This window comes from Pangasianodon hypophthalmus, chromosome 10, assembly GCF_027358585.1.
Source record: "Pangasianodon hypophthalmus isolate fPanHyp1 chromosome 10, fPanHyp1.pri, whole genome shotgun sequence".
Taxonomy (NCBI): Eukaryota; Metazoa; Chordata; class Actinopteri; order Siluriformes; family Pangasiidae; genus Pangasianodon; species Pangasianodon hypophthalmus.
This window is the reverse complement of record NC_069719.1, coordinates 8881812-8902264: the sequence shown is the minus strand read 5'-3', so window position 1 is coordinate 8902264 and position 20453 is coordinate 8881812. Positions and strand designations below refer to the sequence as shown.

General features: G+C 37.0%; 4 gene segments (V, D, J or C); all 4 read right to left on the bottom strand.

Moving 5' to 3' along the window:
* Positions 1–945: 945 nt before the first annotated feature.
* LOC117598363 (T cell receptor beta variable 4-2-like) lies at positions 946–1469 on the bottom strand. The segment is given in 2 exon segments: positions 946–1283; positions 1367–1469. Coding segments are annotated over 2 exon segments (423 nt in total).
* A 3803-nt stretch (positions 1470–5272) lies between these two features.
* Positions 5273–5797, bottom strand: LOC128319132 (T cell receptor beta variable 4-2-like). The segment is given in 2 exon segments: positions 5273–5610; positions 5694–5797. Coding segments are annotated over 2 exon segments (423 nt in total).
* A 5924-nt stretch (positions 5798–11721) lies between these two features.
* Positions 11722–12188, bottom strand: LOC128317063 (immunoglobulin kappa variable 3D-11-like). The segment is given in 2 exon segments: positions 11722–12059; positions 12143–12188. Coding segments are annotated over 2 exon segments (384 nt in total).
* A 6636-nt stretch (positions 12189–18824) lies between these two features.
* Positions 18825–19592, bottom strand: LOC128319124 (T cell receptor beta variable 19-like). The segment is given in 2 exon segments: positions 18825–19196; positions 19282–19592. Coding segments are annotated over 2 exon segments (372 nt in total).
* Positions 19593–20453: the final 861 nt, after the last annotated feature.

The window sequence follows — 20453 nt, the reverse complement described above, 5'->3', positions numbered from 1 at the left end:
CTCTTTTGAGGTGGAGTGTGAGGAGGGGTTTTTGCACTGTGGTCACAGCAGAGGAGACGCACTGTGTATATATGCTGCACAGAAATAAACTGCACTATCTTGTAGAGAGAGGCTGGGAATGCTCAGCGATCCTTTAGACCTTCCATCCCCACTCAGGTTAAACCTTGGCTCCTCAGGGTTTGGATTTTCCAGGAAAAGATTCCCAAGATATTTCATCTCACTCCCAGAGCTGTTCATCTTGTACCAAAGTATAGTGTTATAGCTTGATACGCTATGAGAGCAGTAGAGCACAGCAGTATCTTCTAGATTTCTCAGCAGATCTGGTGGAGTCTGGACAACATCTTTACTCAGAACTGATGCTATTGAGAGACAGTAAAAAAGAGTAGTGTAGTGTAAAGGTACACGATCTTTGAAGTGAACATTATCTGAGCATAATTACATGCATCATTTTGAAAAGCTGTTTCAGTACTCAGTGTGATCTTCCACTCTGTAAAGAGTGTGCATAAGACTGACAATCAACACTGTTTATACAGTTTCATTTCTCTTTACTGCCCTCTATTGGAATAACTAGAATGTTGCTTAAATGTTAGCTAACGGAACTGGTCAAGTCAAATCAAGTCCAGTAGGCTTCATTGTTAGGAACAAAATCTAGTTCTCCTGGAATCATCCTGCTGCACTGAATATGAAACAGTGACTAACAAGAACCATAGAAACACAGTGACAAACAGTGAAAAGTCAATAAACACCACAGACAATACAATAATCTATAGAATATATAATATAGTAAATAATAGTAGAGTACACCTGAAATGAGCTTCACATCTTCAACATGCTACCAGTTTTATCAGTGACCTCTACTGTACACTTCCTATATTGCATTCTATTACAGATTGTACTAATCAGAGAACAGATCTTATTTGCAGGTGTTTGGTGTGAAGCTTTTTGTTAAACAGAGAGGGAAGGTGTGTGGCTGTGCTTACTAGCAGCACAGAAATATACTGCACTGTCCTCAGGAGTTATACTGGATATGAGAAGAAACGCATCCCCTTTAGCGTGTCCTGAAATGTTGAATCTTGCTTTAAACTTCTCCTCAGGAGTGGGTTTTTCATAATAGATCATTCCAATGAGCTCAATTGAGCCACCAGCTGCCTTTTGTTGATACCAGTACATGTAGGGATAGTTGGTATCACCATGCCGGCAGTTGAGCTTCGCTTCTTTCTGCTCAGGTGTCATTATTAGATGTGGTGGTAATTGCTGGATGTTGAGGGAAGAGATCACTGCAGCTGTAAAGAAAAGGGATGTGGAAATTCATTATAAGAAGTCAAAACAAAGCTATTATATTAGTAATTTTTGTAATCATGCTTACCTTTAAGACTGATAAAAATTATACTAGAAACAATGATTTTAGCCATCTTGTCAAGTATTCTCCAGTCTTTCCAGGCTGTGCTCATATCTTTAACTTATTGTATATTATCTTAAATGATAAAATATCAGTGACTCCACCTGCATTTTGATTTTATATCCTCTGGCTTTCAGTACATATGCAAATACATCATGATGTGATGCAGGAAGGTGTCACGTGACACAGGAGGGGATTTCAGTGCACAGTTTAGTGTGTATACAGCACTGTGGCGCTCACTGCACAGAAATACAAAATCTACAAAATAAGTACTCAGGCAACAGTATCTCATTTTTACAATGTTCCTTGGCATTTTGCTCTTAAATGAGTAACAGAGATGAATTAAGATAGATGAAGCAAATACATAATGTGTGGGTAATTAGAGCCCATGCTAATAGATTGAGGACATTAAGGACATTCTAATGACTTACTGTTTTAAAATTATTTGCTTTCAATTTATAGTATGTGTTGTGTACTTTGAACGTGACCTCATAAGTCAATGTTACAGTAATTGAAAGAAATGTTTTTTCTTCCCAGGGTCTTTCAGGAAATTCAGCTGATGCAACTTCTTGCTGAACATTAACTTCCAAATTTTCCAAATATTGAACATGGGAACATGTTCAGGTACCAGGATTGAATAATTGTTGTTGGACACAAAAATGTAAAGGTTTAATTCCATATAATGGATGACTCATGGAAAAGGATGTTTCAGGGTATGAGATGTTAAATGGATTCACACATTAGCTAAAGATAATCTGATTTAGTACTTTATTGACTTTGCTTCAAGATAAAATGTAGTTACAGTGGAATGGGACAGGCAAAAAGGCTTTTGTTAAAAAGTGCTCTAGATACAGTAGGTTTATTAATGTTTCAAATTTTGTACCTGAAACATGCACATAGGTTGTTGTGAAAGACACTTTACTTTTGTATATGCATTTTACCTTTCTTTTACATACGTATTTGTAAACATAACAGCGGAACACAAAAGGCACCCCAACTGTAGAATCACAAGCCACAAGTCTAGACTAGGCAAGGCAAGAGATACTAGCATAACAAGACTTTATTATAATAGGCAAGACTAAATAAATAAAGCTATAACATAGGAAAAACATGGCAGAAATGTAAGGTTCTTGGAAGTCTGCGCAATGAGAAACATGGGATCGAGCTCTGATAAAAAGTAAATGTATTTTATGTATTGCAATATTATACTTTTGCCATATGAAGCATCTCTAGCTCACATACAGTATATCAAAAACTACAAATGTAATATTAAACATAGCGTAATACTTCGGGAAACACTACATTTTGAATAAGATCAAATGTTGCTGCTGCTTTCTGCATAAGACATCACTGCAGGAGCAGCTGGAGATGTGCAGATAGCTGTAACATTATTCCACTGAGGCAAGCGAGGTGATGAACCCAAGTGCAGCTTCATTTAACAAAGTGAAAACCAAAATACAAATAAAGACTTGACTTAACTTGGACTGACTTAACTTGGACAGACAGCAGGTTACAACATCAATACACGACAAGAGACAAGGGCTACATGAGGGCTATATATACAACAATCAATCAAGGACATGACACAATCCAACCAATGAGGAACAAGACACGTGACTTAACCAACCAATCAGAACATGACACAAAGAACAAAGGAACCAATAGCAGGAATACAAGAGGGCAAAGGAACCACATAACTAGACAGGAACCATGACTAAACTCCAACATAAAAGACATGAGAACAATGAACATGAAACACTAACAAAACTCACACCCCACATTACAATAGCATACATAACTATAATACAGTGAGTTTTTGAAGTAGGTAGCAGATAACCGTGACACTGTGCTTTCTCTCACAGCACAGAAATACACTGCACTATCATGTGAATTAAGGTTGGAGATCTGCAGGATCCCTTCACTTTTTGCATTTCCATAAATATGAAAGCGCTTCTCATAGTCAGTCTCCTTATAGAAAGTAGTTTTGTAGAGATATCCAGTAAGCTTTAGTGATTTATCTTCTCTTGTTTGTTGAAAGCGCTTCTCATAGTCCATCTCTTTATAGAAAGTAGTTTTGTAGAGATATCCAGTAAGCTTGAGTGATTTATCTTCTCTTGTTTGTTGAAAGCGCTTCTCATAGTCCATCTCCTTATAGAAAGTAGTTGTGTAGAGATATCCAGTAAGCTTGATTGATTTATCTTCTCTTGTTTGTTGGTACCAGAAAAGGTAATAAGTCCTTGTAAGTATGTGTGCAACTGAGGTTCACATTATTTCCTGGATTCTCGATCACATCAGTAGTCTGAATGATTTTGCTGCTTAATGAAGGATCTGAAGAGAAGAACAAAATGAATAGCATGTTATGTTAAAAAGAATATACATTACAAATAGTCTTCATATGTATTACTGAATCTTGGTGTACTCTGGAAAATTTGTAAATAATTACCTGTGAACCAGAGCAACAGAATATGAAAAATCAGCACATGAAGCACCATCCTTTTTCATAAACTAATATTAGATGTAGAATCTAGTGATATAAATTCAGGTTTAAAAAATGATAGAGTATATAGTAAAAAGAAAACCTAATTAAATTTCTGTTGCAATCAGTAACAGGAGTAGGTGCAATGACCCACCCAAATCCTTTTTTTCCCCTTCTTGTTCATGAAATGCTTTCTCTTTTGAGGTGGAGTGTGAGGAGGGGTTTTTGCACTGTGGCCACAGCAGAGGAGACGCACTGTGTATATATGCTGCACAGAAATAAACTGCACTATCTTGTAGAGAGAGGCTGGGAATGCTCAGCGATCCTTTAGACCTTCCATCCCCACTCAGGTTAAACCTTGGCTCCTCAGGGTTTGGAGTTTCCAGGAAAAGATTCCCAAGATATTTCATCTCACTCCCAGAGCTGTTCATCTTGTACCAAAGTATAGTGTTATAGCTTGATACGCTATGAGAGCAGTAGAGCACAGCAGTATCTTCTAGATTTCTCAGCAGATCTGGTGGAGTCTGGACAACATCTTTACTCAGAACTGATGCTATTGAGAGACAGTAAAAAAGAGTAGTGTAGTGTAAAGGTACACGATCTTTGAAGTGAACATATCTGTTTCCTTGTTATATAACAGCACAAAATCTCACCTGTTAATAACATCAGTAAGATTGTTTTAAGGATCAGAAATCTAATTAAGAGCATAATTACATGCATCATTTTGAAAAGGTGTTTCAGTGCTCAGTGTGATCTTCCACTCTGTAAAGAGTGTGCATAAGACTGACAATCAACACTGTTTATACAGTTTCATTTCTCTTTACTGCCCTCTATTGGAATAACTAGAATGTTGCTTAAATGTTAGGTAACAGAACTAGCCAAGTCAAATCAAGTCCAGTAGGTTTTATTGTTAGAAACAAAATCTAGTTCTCCTTGAATCATCCTGCTGCACTGAATATGAAAGAGTGACTAACAAGAGGCATAGTAACACAGTGCGAAACAGTGAAAAGTCAATGAATACGATAAATCCAGGTTATACACTATACAATAACCTATAAACTATATAATATCTAACAATAGATAAGCAAACTGTACAGTAAGCACTAAACACTATAAAAACCCAGTAGTATTAATTGCATATTAACTCTATTAATAGTCTTAAGCACACTAGAAAATGTAATGTGACTTTTGAGGGAAAATGATTTAACTGAATTTCATATGAATTCTCACAAGTGAAGATCATGTGGGTGTTACACCTGAAATGAGCTTCACATCTTCAACATGCTACCAGTTTTATCAGTGACCTCTACTGTACACTTCCTATATTGCCTTCTATTACAGATTGTACTAATCAGAGAACAGATCTTATTTGCAGGTGTTTGGTGTGAAGCTTTTTGTTAAACAGAGAGGGAAGGTGTGTGGCTGTGCTTACTAGCAGCACAGAAATATACTGCACTGTCCTCAGGAGTTATACTGGATATGAGCAGAAACACATCCTCTTTAGTGTGTCCTGAAATGTTGAATCGTGATTTAAACTTCTCCTCAGGAGTGGGTTTTTCATACACAAGCATTCCAATGAGCTCAATAGAGTCACTGACTGTCTTTTGTTGATACCAGTACATGTAGGGATAGCTGGTATCACCATGCCAGCAGTTGAGCCTTGCTTCTTTCTGCTCAGGTGTCATTATTAGATGTGGTGGTGATTGCTGGATGTTGAGGGAAGAGATCACTGCAGCTGTAAAGAAAAGAGATGTGGAAATTCATTATAAGAAGTTAGAACAAAGCTATTATATCAGTAATTTTTGTAATCATGCTTACCTTTAAGACTGATAAGAATTATACTCGAGACAATAATTTTAGTCATCTTGTCAAGTATTCTCCAGTCTTTCCAGGCTGTACTCATATTTTTAACTTATTGTATGTTATCTTAAATGATAAAATATCAGTGACTCCACCTGCATTTTGATTTTATATCCTCTGGCTCTCAGTACATATGCAAATGCATCATGATGTGACGCAGGAAGGTGTCACATGACACAGGGGGGGATTTCAGTCCACGGTTTAGTGTGTATATAGCACTGTGGCACTCACTGCACAGAAATAGAAATGTACAAAATAAGTATAAATAAGTAATCTTATTTTTATACATAAAATGAAATTCTTTGTAAGATTATTTTCATTATTAGCAGGAAAATCTCAAAAATAAACTAAACAATTATACACTAAAAAAACCTTACAAACAAACTCGATGAACTAATTAAGGAAACCAAGGCAAAATAACCTGAAACAACTGCACACATTTGACAGAGGGGGCGTGGTCAAGTGCTGGTTATGATGGGAGGAAGAGTGGCGAAGGACATACAGGTAATGAGTGAGTGTTTACACCTGTATGTGCTTAATGAAAATATTATTTATATGCTCTTGTTTTGCAGCAAGATTTCTTAAACCAGGCAATGTTGAGCAGTGTGACCCTGTGTTTGAATATTTATCTGTGATTTCAGTTGAGTGAAGTATTTTTATTTTAGCATTAACCAGGTGGAAAACGTCTAGAACCTAGAAGCAACTAATAGTTTATTGATAGGAATTAGCCGAACAAAGAGCTAACATAATGTTAAACAGCAGAAATATCAAAGGTAAAGACTGGACAAATGGTTCCATGTTTGGGATGCCATTTACGAAATAAGATAGATGAAGCAAATACACTATATGTAGATAATTAGCATCCATGCTAATGGATTGAGGACATTAAGGACATTCTAATGATTTACTTTTTTATTTAATAATTTCCTTTCAATTTATAATATGTGTATCACACTTGTGTACTCTCAAAGTGACCTCATAAGTCAATGTTACAGTAATTGAAAATAAAGAAATGTTTTTTTCTTCCCATGATCTTTCAGGAAATTCAGCTGATGCAACTTCTTGCTGAACATTAACTTGTGGAATTTTCCAAATATTGAACATGGGAACATGTTCAGGTACCAGAATTGAATAATTGTTGTTGGACACAAAAATGTAAATGTTTAATTCCATATGATGGATGACTCATGGAAAAGGATGATTCAGGTGTCAGACGTTAAATGGATTCACACATTAACTAAAGATAATCCAATTTAGTACTTTAATGATTTTACTCCAAGATAAGATGTATTTATAGTGGAATGGGAGAGGCAAAAAGGGTTTTGCTGCATCACTGATTGGTTTGGGAATTGCACTGTCTCGGATCGCAAGACCCTGCAGCGGATAGTGAGGACAGCTGAGAAGATCATCGGGGTCTCTCTTCCCTCCATCACAGACATTTACACCTCACGCTGCATCTGCAAAGCTACCAGCATTGTGGTCGACCCCACACACCCCTCTCACACACTCTTCACCCTCCTGCCGTCTGGTAAACGGTACCGAAGCATTCGGGCCCTCACAACCAGACTGTGCAATAGTTTCTTCCTTCATGCCATCAGACTCCTCAATACTTAGAAACTGGACTGAAGGAACACACACACACACACACACATACATATGTACGCACACACAACTGAGCATCCTCCATCCTCTCTGCAAGTTTTTGCACATGTTTATGCTGCTGCTACTCTTATGTTTACACTATTTCAGCTACTTATATCCTACTCTTGTAATATTTGCACTATTGTCACTAGGTCACTTTTAAACAGAACTGCGTACTGGTCGGTGCTGTAGTCATTGTACTGTCCTGTTGAGTCTTGTGCTGTCTGCACAGGTTTGCACTTGTGCACTTTATGTATAAATTATGCAGTCCCTGTAGCTCTGTGTTGTTCTGTGTTTGTCTTATGTAGCACCTTGGTCCTGGAGAAACGTTGTTTCGTTTCACTATGTACTTGTATATAGCTGAAATGAGAATAAGCTCTACTTGAACTTGAAGTTGAACTTGAAAATGAATAGCATGTTATGTTAAAAAGAATATACATTACAAATAGTCTTCATATGTATTACTGAATCTTGGTGTACTCTGGAAAATTTGTAAATAATTACCTGTGAACCAGAGCAACAGAATATGAAAAATCAGCACATGAAGCACCATCCTTTGTCATAAACTAATATTAGATGTAGAATCTAGAGATATAAATTCAGGTTAAAAAAATGATAGAGTATATAGTAAAAAGAAAACCTAATTAAATTTCTGTTGCAATCAGTAACAGGAGTAGGTGCAATGACCCACCCAAATCCTTTTTTTCCCCTTCTTGTTCAAGAAATGCCCTCTCTTTTGTGGTGGAGTGTGAGGAGGGGTTTTTGCACTGTGGTCACAGCAGAGGAGAAGCTCTGTGTATATATGCTGCACAGAAATAAACTGCACTATCTTGTAGAGAGAGGCTGGGAATGCTCAGCGATCCTTTAGACCTTCCATCCCCACTCAGGTTAAACCTTGGCTCCTCAGGGTTTGGAGTTTCCAGGAATAGATTCCCAAGATATTTCATCTCACTCCCAGAGCTGTTCATCTTGTACCAAAGTATAGTGTTATAGCTTGATACGCTATGAGAGCAGTAGAGCACAGCAGTATCTTCTAGATTTCTCAGCAGATCTGGTGGAGTCTGGACAACATCTTTACTCAGAACTGATGCTACTGAGAGACAGTAAAAAGAGTAGTGTAGTGTAAAGGTACACGATCTTTGAAGTGAACATATCTGTTTCCTTGTTATATAACAGCACAAAATCTCACCTGTTAATAACATCAGTAAGATTGTTTTAAGGATCAGAAATCTAATTAAGAGCATAATTACATGCATCATTTTGAAAAGGCGTTTCAGTGCTCAGTGTGATCTTCCACTCTGTAAAGAGTGTGCATAAGACTGACAATCAACACTGTTTATACAGTTTCATTTCTCTTTACTGCCCTCTATTGGAATAACTAGAATGTTGCTTAAATGTTAGGTAACAGGACTAGTCAAGTCAAATCCTCAGGGTTTGGAGTTTCCAGGACAGGATTTCCAAGATATTTCATCTCACCCCCAGAGCCGGATTCATTATGAGAGCAATGGGGCAAGGCAGTTTCCTCTAGATTTTTCAGTAGATCTGGTGGAGTCTGGACAACATCTTTACTCAGAACTGATGCTATTGAGAGATAGTAAAAAATGAAGTATAAAGATATATGATTTCTGAAGTGAACATATCTTTTTTTTTCCTTTGTGTGTGTGTGTGTGTGTGTGTGTGTGTGTATATATATATATATATATATATATATATATATATATATATATATATAAATATTTAGCACAATATTTCACCTGTTAATAACATCAGTAAGATTGTTTTAAGGATCAGGAATCTAATTATGAGCATAATTGCATCATTAATTTGAAAAGCATTTCAGTACTCAGAGTGATCTTCCACTCCATAAACAGCATGCACAAGACTGACAATCAACACTGTTTATACAGTTTCATTTCTCTTTACTGCCCTCTATTGGAACAAATAGAATGTTGTTTAAATGTTAGCTAATGGTACTACTCAAGTCAAAACAAGTCCAGTATGCTTTACTGTTAGGAATGAAATATATTTCTTCCAGAATCATGCTGCTACACTTCATATGAAAGAGTGACTAACAAGAGGCGTAGAAACACAGTGACAGAAAGTGCAAAGTCAATAAATACAATAAATAAATAAATGAATAAATACAATAAATATATAACAATAGGGTAAGCAAACTATACAGTAAACACTATAAAAACTCAGTAGTATTGATGACATATTAACTCTAATAATAGTCCTAAACACACTAGGAAATAAAGTGACTTGTTAGTGAAAATAATTTAATTGAATTTCATATAAATTCTCACAAGTGAAGATCATGTGTGTGTTACACCTGCAATGAGCTTCACATCTTCAACATGCTACCAGTTTTATCAGTGACCTCTACTGTACACTTTCTATATTGCCTTCTATTACAGACTGTACTAATTAGAGAACAGATCTTATTTGCAGGTGTTTGGTGTGAAGCTTTTTGTTAAACAGAGAGGGAAGGTGTGTGGCTGTGCTTACTAGCAGCACAGAAATATACTGCACTGTCCTCAGGAGTTATACTGGATATGAGCAGAAACGCATCCTCTTTAGAGTGTCCTGAAATGTTGAATCTTGCTTTAAACTTCTCCTCTGGAGTGAATCTTTTAATCTGGAGCATTCCAATGAGCTCCATCGAGTCACTGATGTCTTTTGTTGATACCAGTACATGTAGTTATAGTTGGTATCACCATGCCGGCAGTTGAGCTTTGCTTCACTCTGCTCAGGTGAAATTAGTAGTCGTTGTGGTGATTGCTGGATGTTGAGAGAAGATATCACTGTTGCTATAAAGAAAAGTGATGTGTAAATTCATTATATGAAGTTAAAACCAAGCTATTATATCAGTAATTTTTTAAATCATGCTTACCTTTAAGACTGATTAGAATTAAACTTGAGATAATAATTTTAGTCATCTTGTCAATTATTCTCCAGTCTTTCAAGGCTATCCTCATGTTTTTTTAACTTATTGTATATTATCCTAAATATACAATCAGTGTATCAGATATATCACATATCAGTGACTCCACCTGCCTATTGATTTTATATCCTCTGGCTCTCAGTGTAGGTGCAAATGCATCATGATGTGATGCAGGAAGGTGTCACATGACACAGGAGGGGATTTCAGCGCATGGGTTTGTGTGTATATAGCACTGTGGCACTCACTGCACAGGAATACAAAGTGCTGTAGTCTGCTGTCCCAGACTGTGCCGTGAGATAATCTTCCTTCATAACATATTTCTGAAATACTCAAACCAGTCCATCTGGCACAACCACCATGCCACAGTTAATGTCACTGAGATCACTTTTTTTCTCCATTCTGATGTTTGATGTGAACATTAACTGAAGCTCTTGACCTGTATCTGCATGATTTTTGCATTGTGCTGCTGCCATAATGATTGGCTGATTAGATAACTTCATGAACATGCAGGTGTACATGTTTTCCTAATAAAGTGGATGATTAGCATATCTTAGAATGAAATTAACACAATATCTCACCTGTAAATAACATCAGTAAGATTGTTTTAAGGATCAGGAATTGAATTATGAGCATAATCATGTATCCACTGCATCATATTGCATGCATCATGCTGCTTACCACTACCTGTATCCTGTTTCTCTCAACTAACTACACCGAAATTCTTATTTATTTCATGTAACTTAATTGTTATTTGCAATACTGGTATGCATCATATTGTTTACGTTTACCTGTACACTGTCAACTTATTGCACCATAACCTTGGTGCCTCATTTTAACTTATTTGCTATTTGCCCTACCGGTTGGATGCTAACTGCATTTCGTTGTCTCTGTACTTGTACTCTGACAATGACAATAATGTTGAGCCTAACCTGACCTAACCTAATTGCATGCATCATTTTGAAAAGCGACAGTCAACACTGTTTATACAGTTTCATTTCTCTTTACTGCCCTCTACTGGAATAACTAGAATGTTGCTTAAATGTTAGCTAACGGAACTAGTCAAGTCAAATCAAGTCCAGTAAGCTTCATTGTTAGGAACAAAATCTAGTTCTCCTGGAATCATCCTGCTGCACTGAATATGAAACAGTGACTAACAAGAACCGTAGAAACACAGTGACAAACAGTGAAAAGTCAATAAATACCACAGACTATACAATAATCTATAGAATATATAATATAGTATATAATAAAAGAGTACACCTGAAATGAGCTTCACGTCTTCAACATGCTACCAGTTTTATCAGTGACCTCTACTGTACACTTCACGTATTGCCTTCTATTACAGATTGTACTAATCAGAGAACAGATCTTATTTGCAGGTGTTTGGTGTGAAGCTTTTTGTTAAACAGAGAGGGAAGGTGTGTGGCTGTGCTTACTAGCAGCACAGAAATATACTGCACTGTCCTCAGGAGTTATACTGGATATGAGCAGAAACGCATTCCCTGTGGAGTGTCCTGAAATGTTGAATCGTGCTTTAAACTTCTCCTCAGGAGTGGGTTTTTCATAATAGAGCATTCCAATGAGCTCAATTGAGCCACCGACTGTCTTTTGTTGATACCAGTACATGTAGGCATAGCTAGCATCACCATGCCGGCAGTTGAGCTTCGCTTCTTTCTGCTCAGGTGTCATTATTAGATGTGGTGGTGATTGCTGGATGTTGAGGGAAGAGATCACTGCAGCTATAAAGAAAAGGGATGTGCAGATTCATTATAATAAGTCAAAACAAAGCTATTATATTATTAGTTTTTGTAATCATGCTTACCTTTAAGACTGATAAGAAATATACTTGAGATAATAATTTTAGTCATCTTGTCAAGTATTCTCAACTATAGTCTTTCCAGGATATACTCATATTTTTAACTTATTACATGTTATCTTAAATGATAAAATATCAGTGACTCTGCCTGCCTTTTGATTTTATATCCACTGGCTCTCAGTACAGGTGCAAATGCATCATGATGTGACGCAAGAAGGTGTCACGTGACACAGGAGGGGATTTCAGTGCATGGTTTAGTGTGTATACAGCACTGTGGCACTTACTGCACAGAAATACAAAGTGCTGTAGTCTGCTGTCACAGACTGTGCTGTGAGATAACCTTCCTTCTCTGCATCCCCTGAAATGTTAAACCCCTTCTTTTCCATCTGGGGCTTTTTGAAGTTGAGAAACCCGATGAGCTCAAGACTTTGCTGGTTAACCTGCTGATACCAGTATATTTTGTCGTAATTTTTGTCATGGTGACTGCATGTGATATTTAATGATTCGCCAGGTTGCAGGAATAGGACAGCAGGGAACTGTGAAACAGATAAACACATGCAGCTCCCTAGAGGGATTTTAGGGGAAAAAAACAATTAGAAACAGTCACGAATTTAAAAAAGTTAGATTTCAAAGAAGCATGAGATATCACATTTTCACTCACCTATAAACCAGTGTAATATAAAATATGTAGCTGTAGCTCTAAACATCATGCGTAGTGGCATATTAAGAATATTATGTTGGTCTGAATACTGTGCTGTGGAAGTATCTGGATGAAGCTTTGTGCTGCTTGATGTTTTATGCATCACTACTGCCCTCTTATGGGCCTCTTCATCTGATACCCCATGTTTTGGATGTCACTGAGCACATAATGTAACTTAACAGTATGTAGATCTGTACAGTATATAGATTTGAAAATGTTTCTCTTTGGCATGTATCCCACCGCAACTAAATTTCTAGCATTTTAAGCTTCCTCAAAAGTGAAAAGGGAGAAAATTGTATTTAAATATTCCAGTTCAACTGTAGTGCAGGAGGATCAGGGATCTTTTAACAGGCAGCATCTGATCACAAACTGAACTGATCAAGCTCATGTCCATTGCACTATGGCATGTAGCTATCCAAAAAACATGATCAAACTGTGACATTCACTGTGTGAGATCACACATAGCTAGCAAGAATTTAGACATCTTTAGCAGATTTTTTTTTACCACCATATCTGTTAAATTGGCTCCTTTTTCATGAAAATAGTGTAGACAAGATAAGAAAGTAAATAAACTTTTCCATGTCATTTCAGTGAAATTTATTTAAAGTCAATTAAAGTTGAGGTGTCAAAATATGTTAAAGGCAGAAAAAGAACAAGTTTGCCCAAAACCTATTCTTTGTTGTTATTTATTTATGCATGTAATTTTGGCCAGAATTCAGCCACATTGACATTAAACAGGTTATCCCAAACCAATACACATATATTTATACCATAACTCACCATACCATACTGCATGCATATGATAGTGATTCAGTGTGAGCTTTTTGTAGAGCTAACCAGGGATCTTGTACGCTGTGTGTGTTCGAGCTGCACAGTAATACACAGCACTGTCATTTGTTAACACATTTTCTATAATCAGAAAGGCATCACTTGCTCCATCTCCATCCAGTTTAATTTCTCTAGTCAAACCAGATTCTATATATTTATTGTTTCTGTAGAGATATCCAAGTAGTTGTAGATCTTTGGTCCCCAGACTGTTTGTACCAGAGGATAACATTGTAGCTTGGGACACGCTGAGAACACTCAAGCCTCACAACATCATGCTCTTTCATCAGCAAATCAGGAGGCTTTTGAAGGACAGTGAAGCTTAATGACATTCCTGTTAAACCAACAAAATTTAAAGGTTTATTTAATTTCTTTCCACAAGTTAACCATGTTTCAAAATAATCACTGCTTGACTAAAATGTATGTATATATGTAATATATACATATACTGCCCTTTAAAAGATATTTTCATACCTGTCAAAAAAAAACCACAAAGGCAATAATGGTGACAATGATGCTTCTGATCATGGTTCTGCATCTGGCGTGAGAGAGCATATTATTCTTCTCAGTTATGGATCCAAAATATGCAAGGCAGGAAATCACATCGTAGGCTTGTTGCTGATGACTTTTCTGTAGCATGTGGCTGTGGTTTCAGAGTTGATTGCTATCAGCAGGTGAGATGAGGTATTTGTTAGACAGTGGCGATGTGTGCACCAGTGTGCTCTTCTGACAGCGCAAAAATACAACGCAGTGTCCGCAGAGGAAAGATTCCTTATAGTTAATGAACATTTTTTGACTGCATCAACATCAACTTTAATTTTGCCTTCATAAATAGACTCAATAGTGGGGAATGTGGCATAAAGATTTCCCATCAATTCAAACCCCTGGTCAGAATGTTTGTACCAGAGGATGCGATCATACGCTGGATCATCATGTGAGCAATTTATTTCAGCAGAATCCTTGGTCGTCTTCGTTATGTGTGATGGAGATTGATTAACATGTATAGCCATAGACAAGCCTGTTAAAGGGAATCACACAGACAGCATGTTGCATATTAACATTATTTCACAACTAATAAAATTTCACAACAAATGATCATGATCAGTGTGATCTAAAAATGACACACAACGCACCAGTCAGCACCAGAGAGAGAATAAGGCGTTTAAAATCAATCATGTTGAAATTCCGTCTTCACGTGTCAACATCAGGCTTAAAAATGCTACAAGTACTAACACTAAACACTTTTGGGGCCTTCTGAAAAGGGAGAGGATCATTACATCAGCAGTGATGCTGTAATCATGTGATCATAAAGTTCATTACAGGGTCCATGACGAAGGGTGGAGCACAGAGACAAGACATATCTGACTCACGTACTTTTCAGTGGATTTATGCTTAAGTTGAAGTGAACCCTTATATTTTCTTTATTAATATGTCACCTTAGAGGAAACATCTAAGATACAGCTGCATAAATATAACTCTACAAGCTGTCAGCCTGTGTGCTTTCTAAAATAAAAGTGCACAACCTACATTCAGGAGGAGGAATCATAGCTAATGTAAAATGTCTTATTTTATATTATCACTATAATCAATGTCTTTCAGCCATATTGTAAATAACATATGGTTAATACTGTAATGAGTTCATCATAGTCACTTTTACATAATAGTCATGCTGGTAGCTACTCTTCCCCCCAAAATAGAAATATTTTCTTAGCATATCACTCCCAACATTTATATCTCACTTTATTTCCTGCTTTTTTGATTTAGCTGAACATCTTAGCAATGTACATCTGTGCACATTGCATTTCAGTAGTGTGCAAGCAGAATTTTTTTACAGTTTTCATCAGACTTAATTTTGCATGACATTCATCGTACATTTTTTTCCCTTTTAAAAACACCTTTCTGATTATTCATCCATTCATCTTCATTAAGCGCTTTACCCTGGATGGACACCCTCATTCACACCTAAGGCCAATTTAGTGTAGCCCATTCACCTATCAGCAAATTTTTGGGTTTTCCTCAGCTAACCTGGAGGAAACCCATGCTGACATGGGGAGTAAATGCAGAACATTGCACAGACAATAACTGAAGCTCAGGTTTCAACAGAGGTCCCTGGAGCTGTAAGGCGGCAATGCTACCAGCTACTTCACCATGCAGCCATGTTGCTGATTATGTTTTATATAATAATTATATAATTTATTAGCTCTGAAAATGGCAAAAGTATTCCTGGTACTGCAATGACCAGGAAATCGCAGCAGTGCCATGCCAACTGTTGCAGCTTCTTATAATATTCTGGGTTGGTGTATGTGAGGACATTCATTTCACAGCAGGCTGTGATAGAGGCTGCACAGAAATACACAGCACTGTACTCACTCTGATTTGCTTGGAGAAGTTGAAGAGACATAATGTTTTCGCCATCCCAGCAGTGTGGCTGTTGTGACTTGTGATATGGTTAAACAGGTGTATGAGACTGTACAGTTGATTAAAGTTTTTGTTTAAAGGAAAGGATGTGTGTGATACAGTGTGTAATAAGCTGCACAGAAGTACAGAGCGCTGTGCAGCGATTGTCTTGCTTCAGAAATCTGGAGAGAAGCTGATGACTGCCCATCTCCCGTCACAGTAAAATTACCTTCGTTTTCCTCATATTTTGGATTGCTATAATAAACATATCCGATGAGTTTCAGGTGGGTGTGTTTATGTGTTCTCTGATACCACAGTATTGTGTCATAGCTCGGGATGCTGTGTTTGCAGGTAAGAGTTACACTTTCTTCAGGCAAACACAACACATTAGCAGGGGTCTGTTGAACATCTTTGCAAATTAAAGATTATCTAGGAAATGTATCTAAACATGTATCTAGGAAAATACACCCTCAGTATGATCCATATATGCAGAGCACAATGTAATAAATATTCATGATGTTGTATCCACATTTCTATTACCTGTGAGGCGGCTCAGACAGATGATGAGTTTAAACGTAAATGTAATCATATTGATTCTTTAAACTGGTGTGAGAAAGAAATGATCTAAAAAGTGATCCAAATCAGTAAAATTTGACACATGACAACTGAAGAGACAGGATATGACATCATTACACTATGTGACGAGCTGCAGACTATGAACACGCCCATGATATGAAATCTGATGCTGCTGAGCACTAAGTAGAGCATGTATTACAGAGTATATTATCTAGAACATTATTAAATGATTGTGATGAAGAGAAATATGCTCATGCCTACATTGCAGCTCTATCACTAAAATAACCCCACTCATATAGCATGTCAAAGCACAACTTTAGATCTTCCATCATCTGCATTCACATCGTAAATGAACTAAACTACAGCACCATCTAGTGACCAGGTGATGAGCCACACACTGTCCTCATCCACAGGTGAACTCCTGCTGCTGAAGTGAGATGAGTGGATACAGTGTCCTGATCTGAATTAATTTGGGGATGAGTTTATTTAACATAAATCATTTAGCATAAATTAAACTGAGCTGATCTCTACTCTTTGTATAATGAATAAAATGACATCACATGTCACTGCTGTACTGACAGAGTGGTTTAATATGTGGTTTAATATAATCAGCAGTGTAGTTGCTGTGACTTGTGATGTGGTTATGGGGTTTTTTTTAAGGAGAGGATGCGTGTGACATTGTGTGCTAAAAGCTGCATAGAAGTAAAGAGCACTGTGGGCACGTGTCTTGATTTAGGAATTTGTAGAGAAACTGAAGACTGTCCATCTCCAGTCATGGTAAAGTTTCCTTCATTATTTTCCTCAAATTCTCTTTTATGGCTATGGCCATATAGGCATATCTGATGAGTTTCAGGCTGGTGTCTCCATGTGTTCTCTGATACACATTATAGTGTTATAGAGAGTGATGTTGTGTTTGCAGATTAGAGTTACACTCTTGTCAGGCAAACACAGCACATCAGCAGGATGTTTATGAACTTCTTTGCAAAATAAAGAACCTACATTAAAAAAAACATGAGTATTTTAATGTATATATTTCATAATATATTTAATAAATATTCAGTGTAGTCATATCAAGTCTAATATTACCTGAGAGGCAGCTCACACATATGAGTTTAAGTAAAAATTGAATCATATCGAGTTATTATAACTAGTCTAAGTAATACATGATCTGTATGTGACACGTCTCATATTGTGTATGGAGAGACAGGATATGACATCAGTAAACTGGTGAACACTACAACCACACCCATTAAAACTGCTGTTTCATATATTAATAATTAATTATTTTAGTTACTGTAGCCTTATTGTGAGCTCAACCTGGTAATTCTCCTCTGATCTCTCTTATTAACAAAGCATTTCGGTCCACAGAAATGCCACTCATACTTGTTGTATGTGGAAAACCCCAGAATTCAGATCAGCAGTTTCTAAAATATTTAAACCAGTCCATCTGGCACCAACAACCATGTCATGGTCAAAGTAATTTTTTACTTTGTATGCACGTTCTCCCATGCTTTGGGGTTTCCCTCCTCCAGTCCAAAGACATGCGTTGTAGGCTGATTGGCATTTCCAATTGTCCAAATTGTGAATGGGTGTGTGAATGTGTGTGCGATTGTGCCCTGCGATGGGTAGGCACCCTGTCCAAGGTTTGCCCTGCCTTGTGCCCCAAGTTCCAGGCTCCCTTGCGACCCTTTGTAAGATAAGCAGGATGGAAAATAGATGGATGGATGGATGTTTGATTTGAACATTAACTGAAGCTCTTGACCTGTATCTGCAGGATTTGATACATTGTGCTGCTGCCACATGATTGGATATTTGCAAGAATGAGGAAGTGTTCCACAAATTATATTCCTCTTGTAGGATTAAGAAGATGTTTAAGTCTATATAGAAAATATATCACTGAAGGCTGTTCACAGAGCTTGCCTATAATAAAATAGCACAGATGGCCTTGTTAGGATGACTTGTGGCAAAAGAAATACAAACTCATAGTCTCCATCCTATTCATACGCCAGTGTTGTAGCTCAGTGTTTGAGGTCTGTGTTCTGTGAGTTCAAAGAAAAGCATTGCCTTGAGCAAGGCTCTTTACTCTTAAGCTGCTCAGATAAATGTCAGGACTTAATTCTGCTGCAAGTGTAAGGTGCTTCATATAAAACATCTTTTTAATGAGTGAATCCATGAAACTACAGCACCACCTACAGACCCAATTAATATCCACTTTAGTTCTTTCAGTATTTGTTCAGTGCTGTTGTGACTTTGCACCACAGTGTTGACTCACAGCACAGAAATACAGAGCATGGTCTCCTGGATTCTTCACTGTTAAAGAGCCACTCTCAGCTACAGTCTTAACTGCTTCATACTTGTCTTTACTGAATTCCCCATAATCTGGTTCAGCACCAACCGATGTGAATACGATGAGTGTAATTCCCTCCCCTGGAAGCTGCTTAAACCAGTACATCTGCCTGTAGTTGAAACCCTTATTGTGACTGCAGTTCATTTCTACAGAGTTCCCTGGAGAACCCCAGATCATATCAGGCATCTGGAAAACACCACTTCCATCCACTTGACCTATGAGAGAGAAATAGATCAAATTAATTCAAGTGCTGAAACAACTTAAAGGTGAAACGCTGTGTTTGTAGTTGTAAAGCCTCACCAGAAAAAAGACAGAGTGCCAGAATAAGGAGAGCTGTGATCATGTTGGACTCCTGCTGTTAGGAGTTAGTACAGTGGGAGGAGGTTCAATTAAACTGAACTGATCTCCCTCTCTATATAATGCAGGAAATGACATCACATATTTTCGCTCTGCTGATAGAATGTTTTAATATTGGAATAATGTGAGCAGTGTAGTTGCTGTGACTTGTGATGTGGTTAAACAGGTGTATGAGACTGTACCGTTAATTAAAGACAGGTTTTTGTTTTGAGGAGAGGACGTGTGTGACACTGTGTGTAATAAGCTGCGCAGAAGTACAGAGTGCTGTGTGGCACTTGTCTTGCTTTAGAAATTTCTAGAGACACTGAAGACTTTCCATTTCCAGTGAGGGTAAAATTTCCTTCATAATTTTCCTCAAATTTTTTTGTGTGTTCAGATCTCAAGTACCCGATGAGTTTCAGGCTGGTGTCTCCATGTGTTCTCTGATACCAGAGTATAGTGTCATAGCTACTGATGCTGTGGTTACAGGTTAGAGTTACACTTTCATCAGCCAAACACAACACATCAGCAGGACTTTGATTAACATCTTTGCAAAATAAAGAACCTAGATTGAAAACAAAACAGAATTTTAAAAAAATCATACATCTCATATATCTAAATGAATGAATTCTTCTTCATACTACAAAATATATTACATCAAATATTCAGTATAATATATAGTATATTTCTAAGGTCTCATATCAGCGCTAATATTACCTGAGAGGCAGCTCACACAGATGATGAGTTTAAATGGAAATCTAATCATATTGATTCATTTAGGCTTGTAAAAGAAACATCTTTGCAAAACAAAGAACCTAGATTGAAAGAAAAATATTAAATGCTAATTTCTCTTATATGGGTGTTTTACTATATCTAATCCCATATAGAACTAAAATAAATTGCAATACATCCTCAGTAATGTATATAGAATGCATTATAATAAATATTCAGTTTAAACCATTTTCCATGGAGTCATATCAACTCTAATATTACCTGAGAGGCAGCTCACACAGATGATGAGTTTAAATGAAAATTTAATCATACTGATTTATGTGTAAGAAACAAAGAATCCACATTTGGTTTCATACAGAAAAAATGTGACACATGATCAGACCTCATGGTGTCAATAAGGAGAC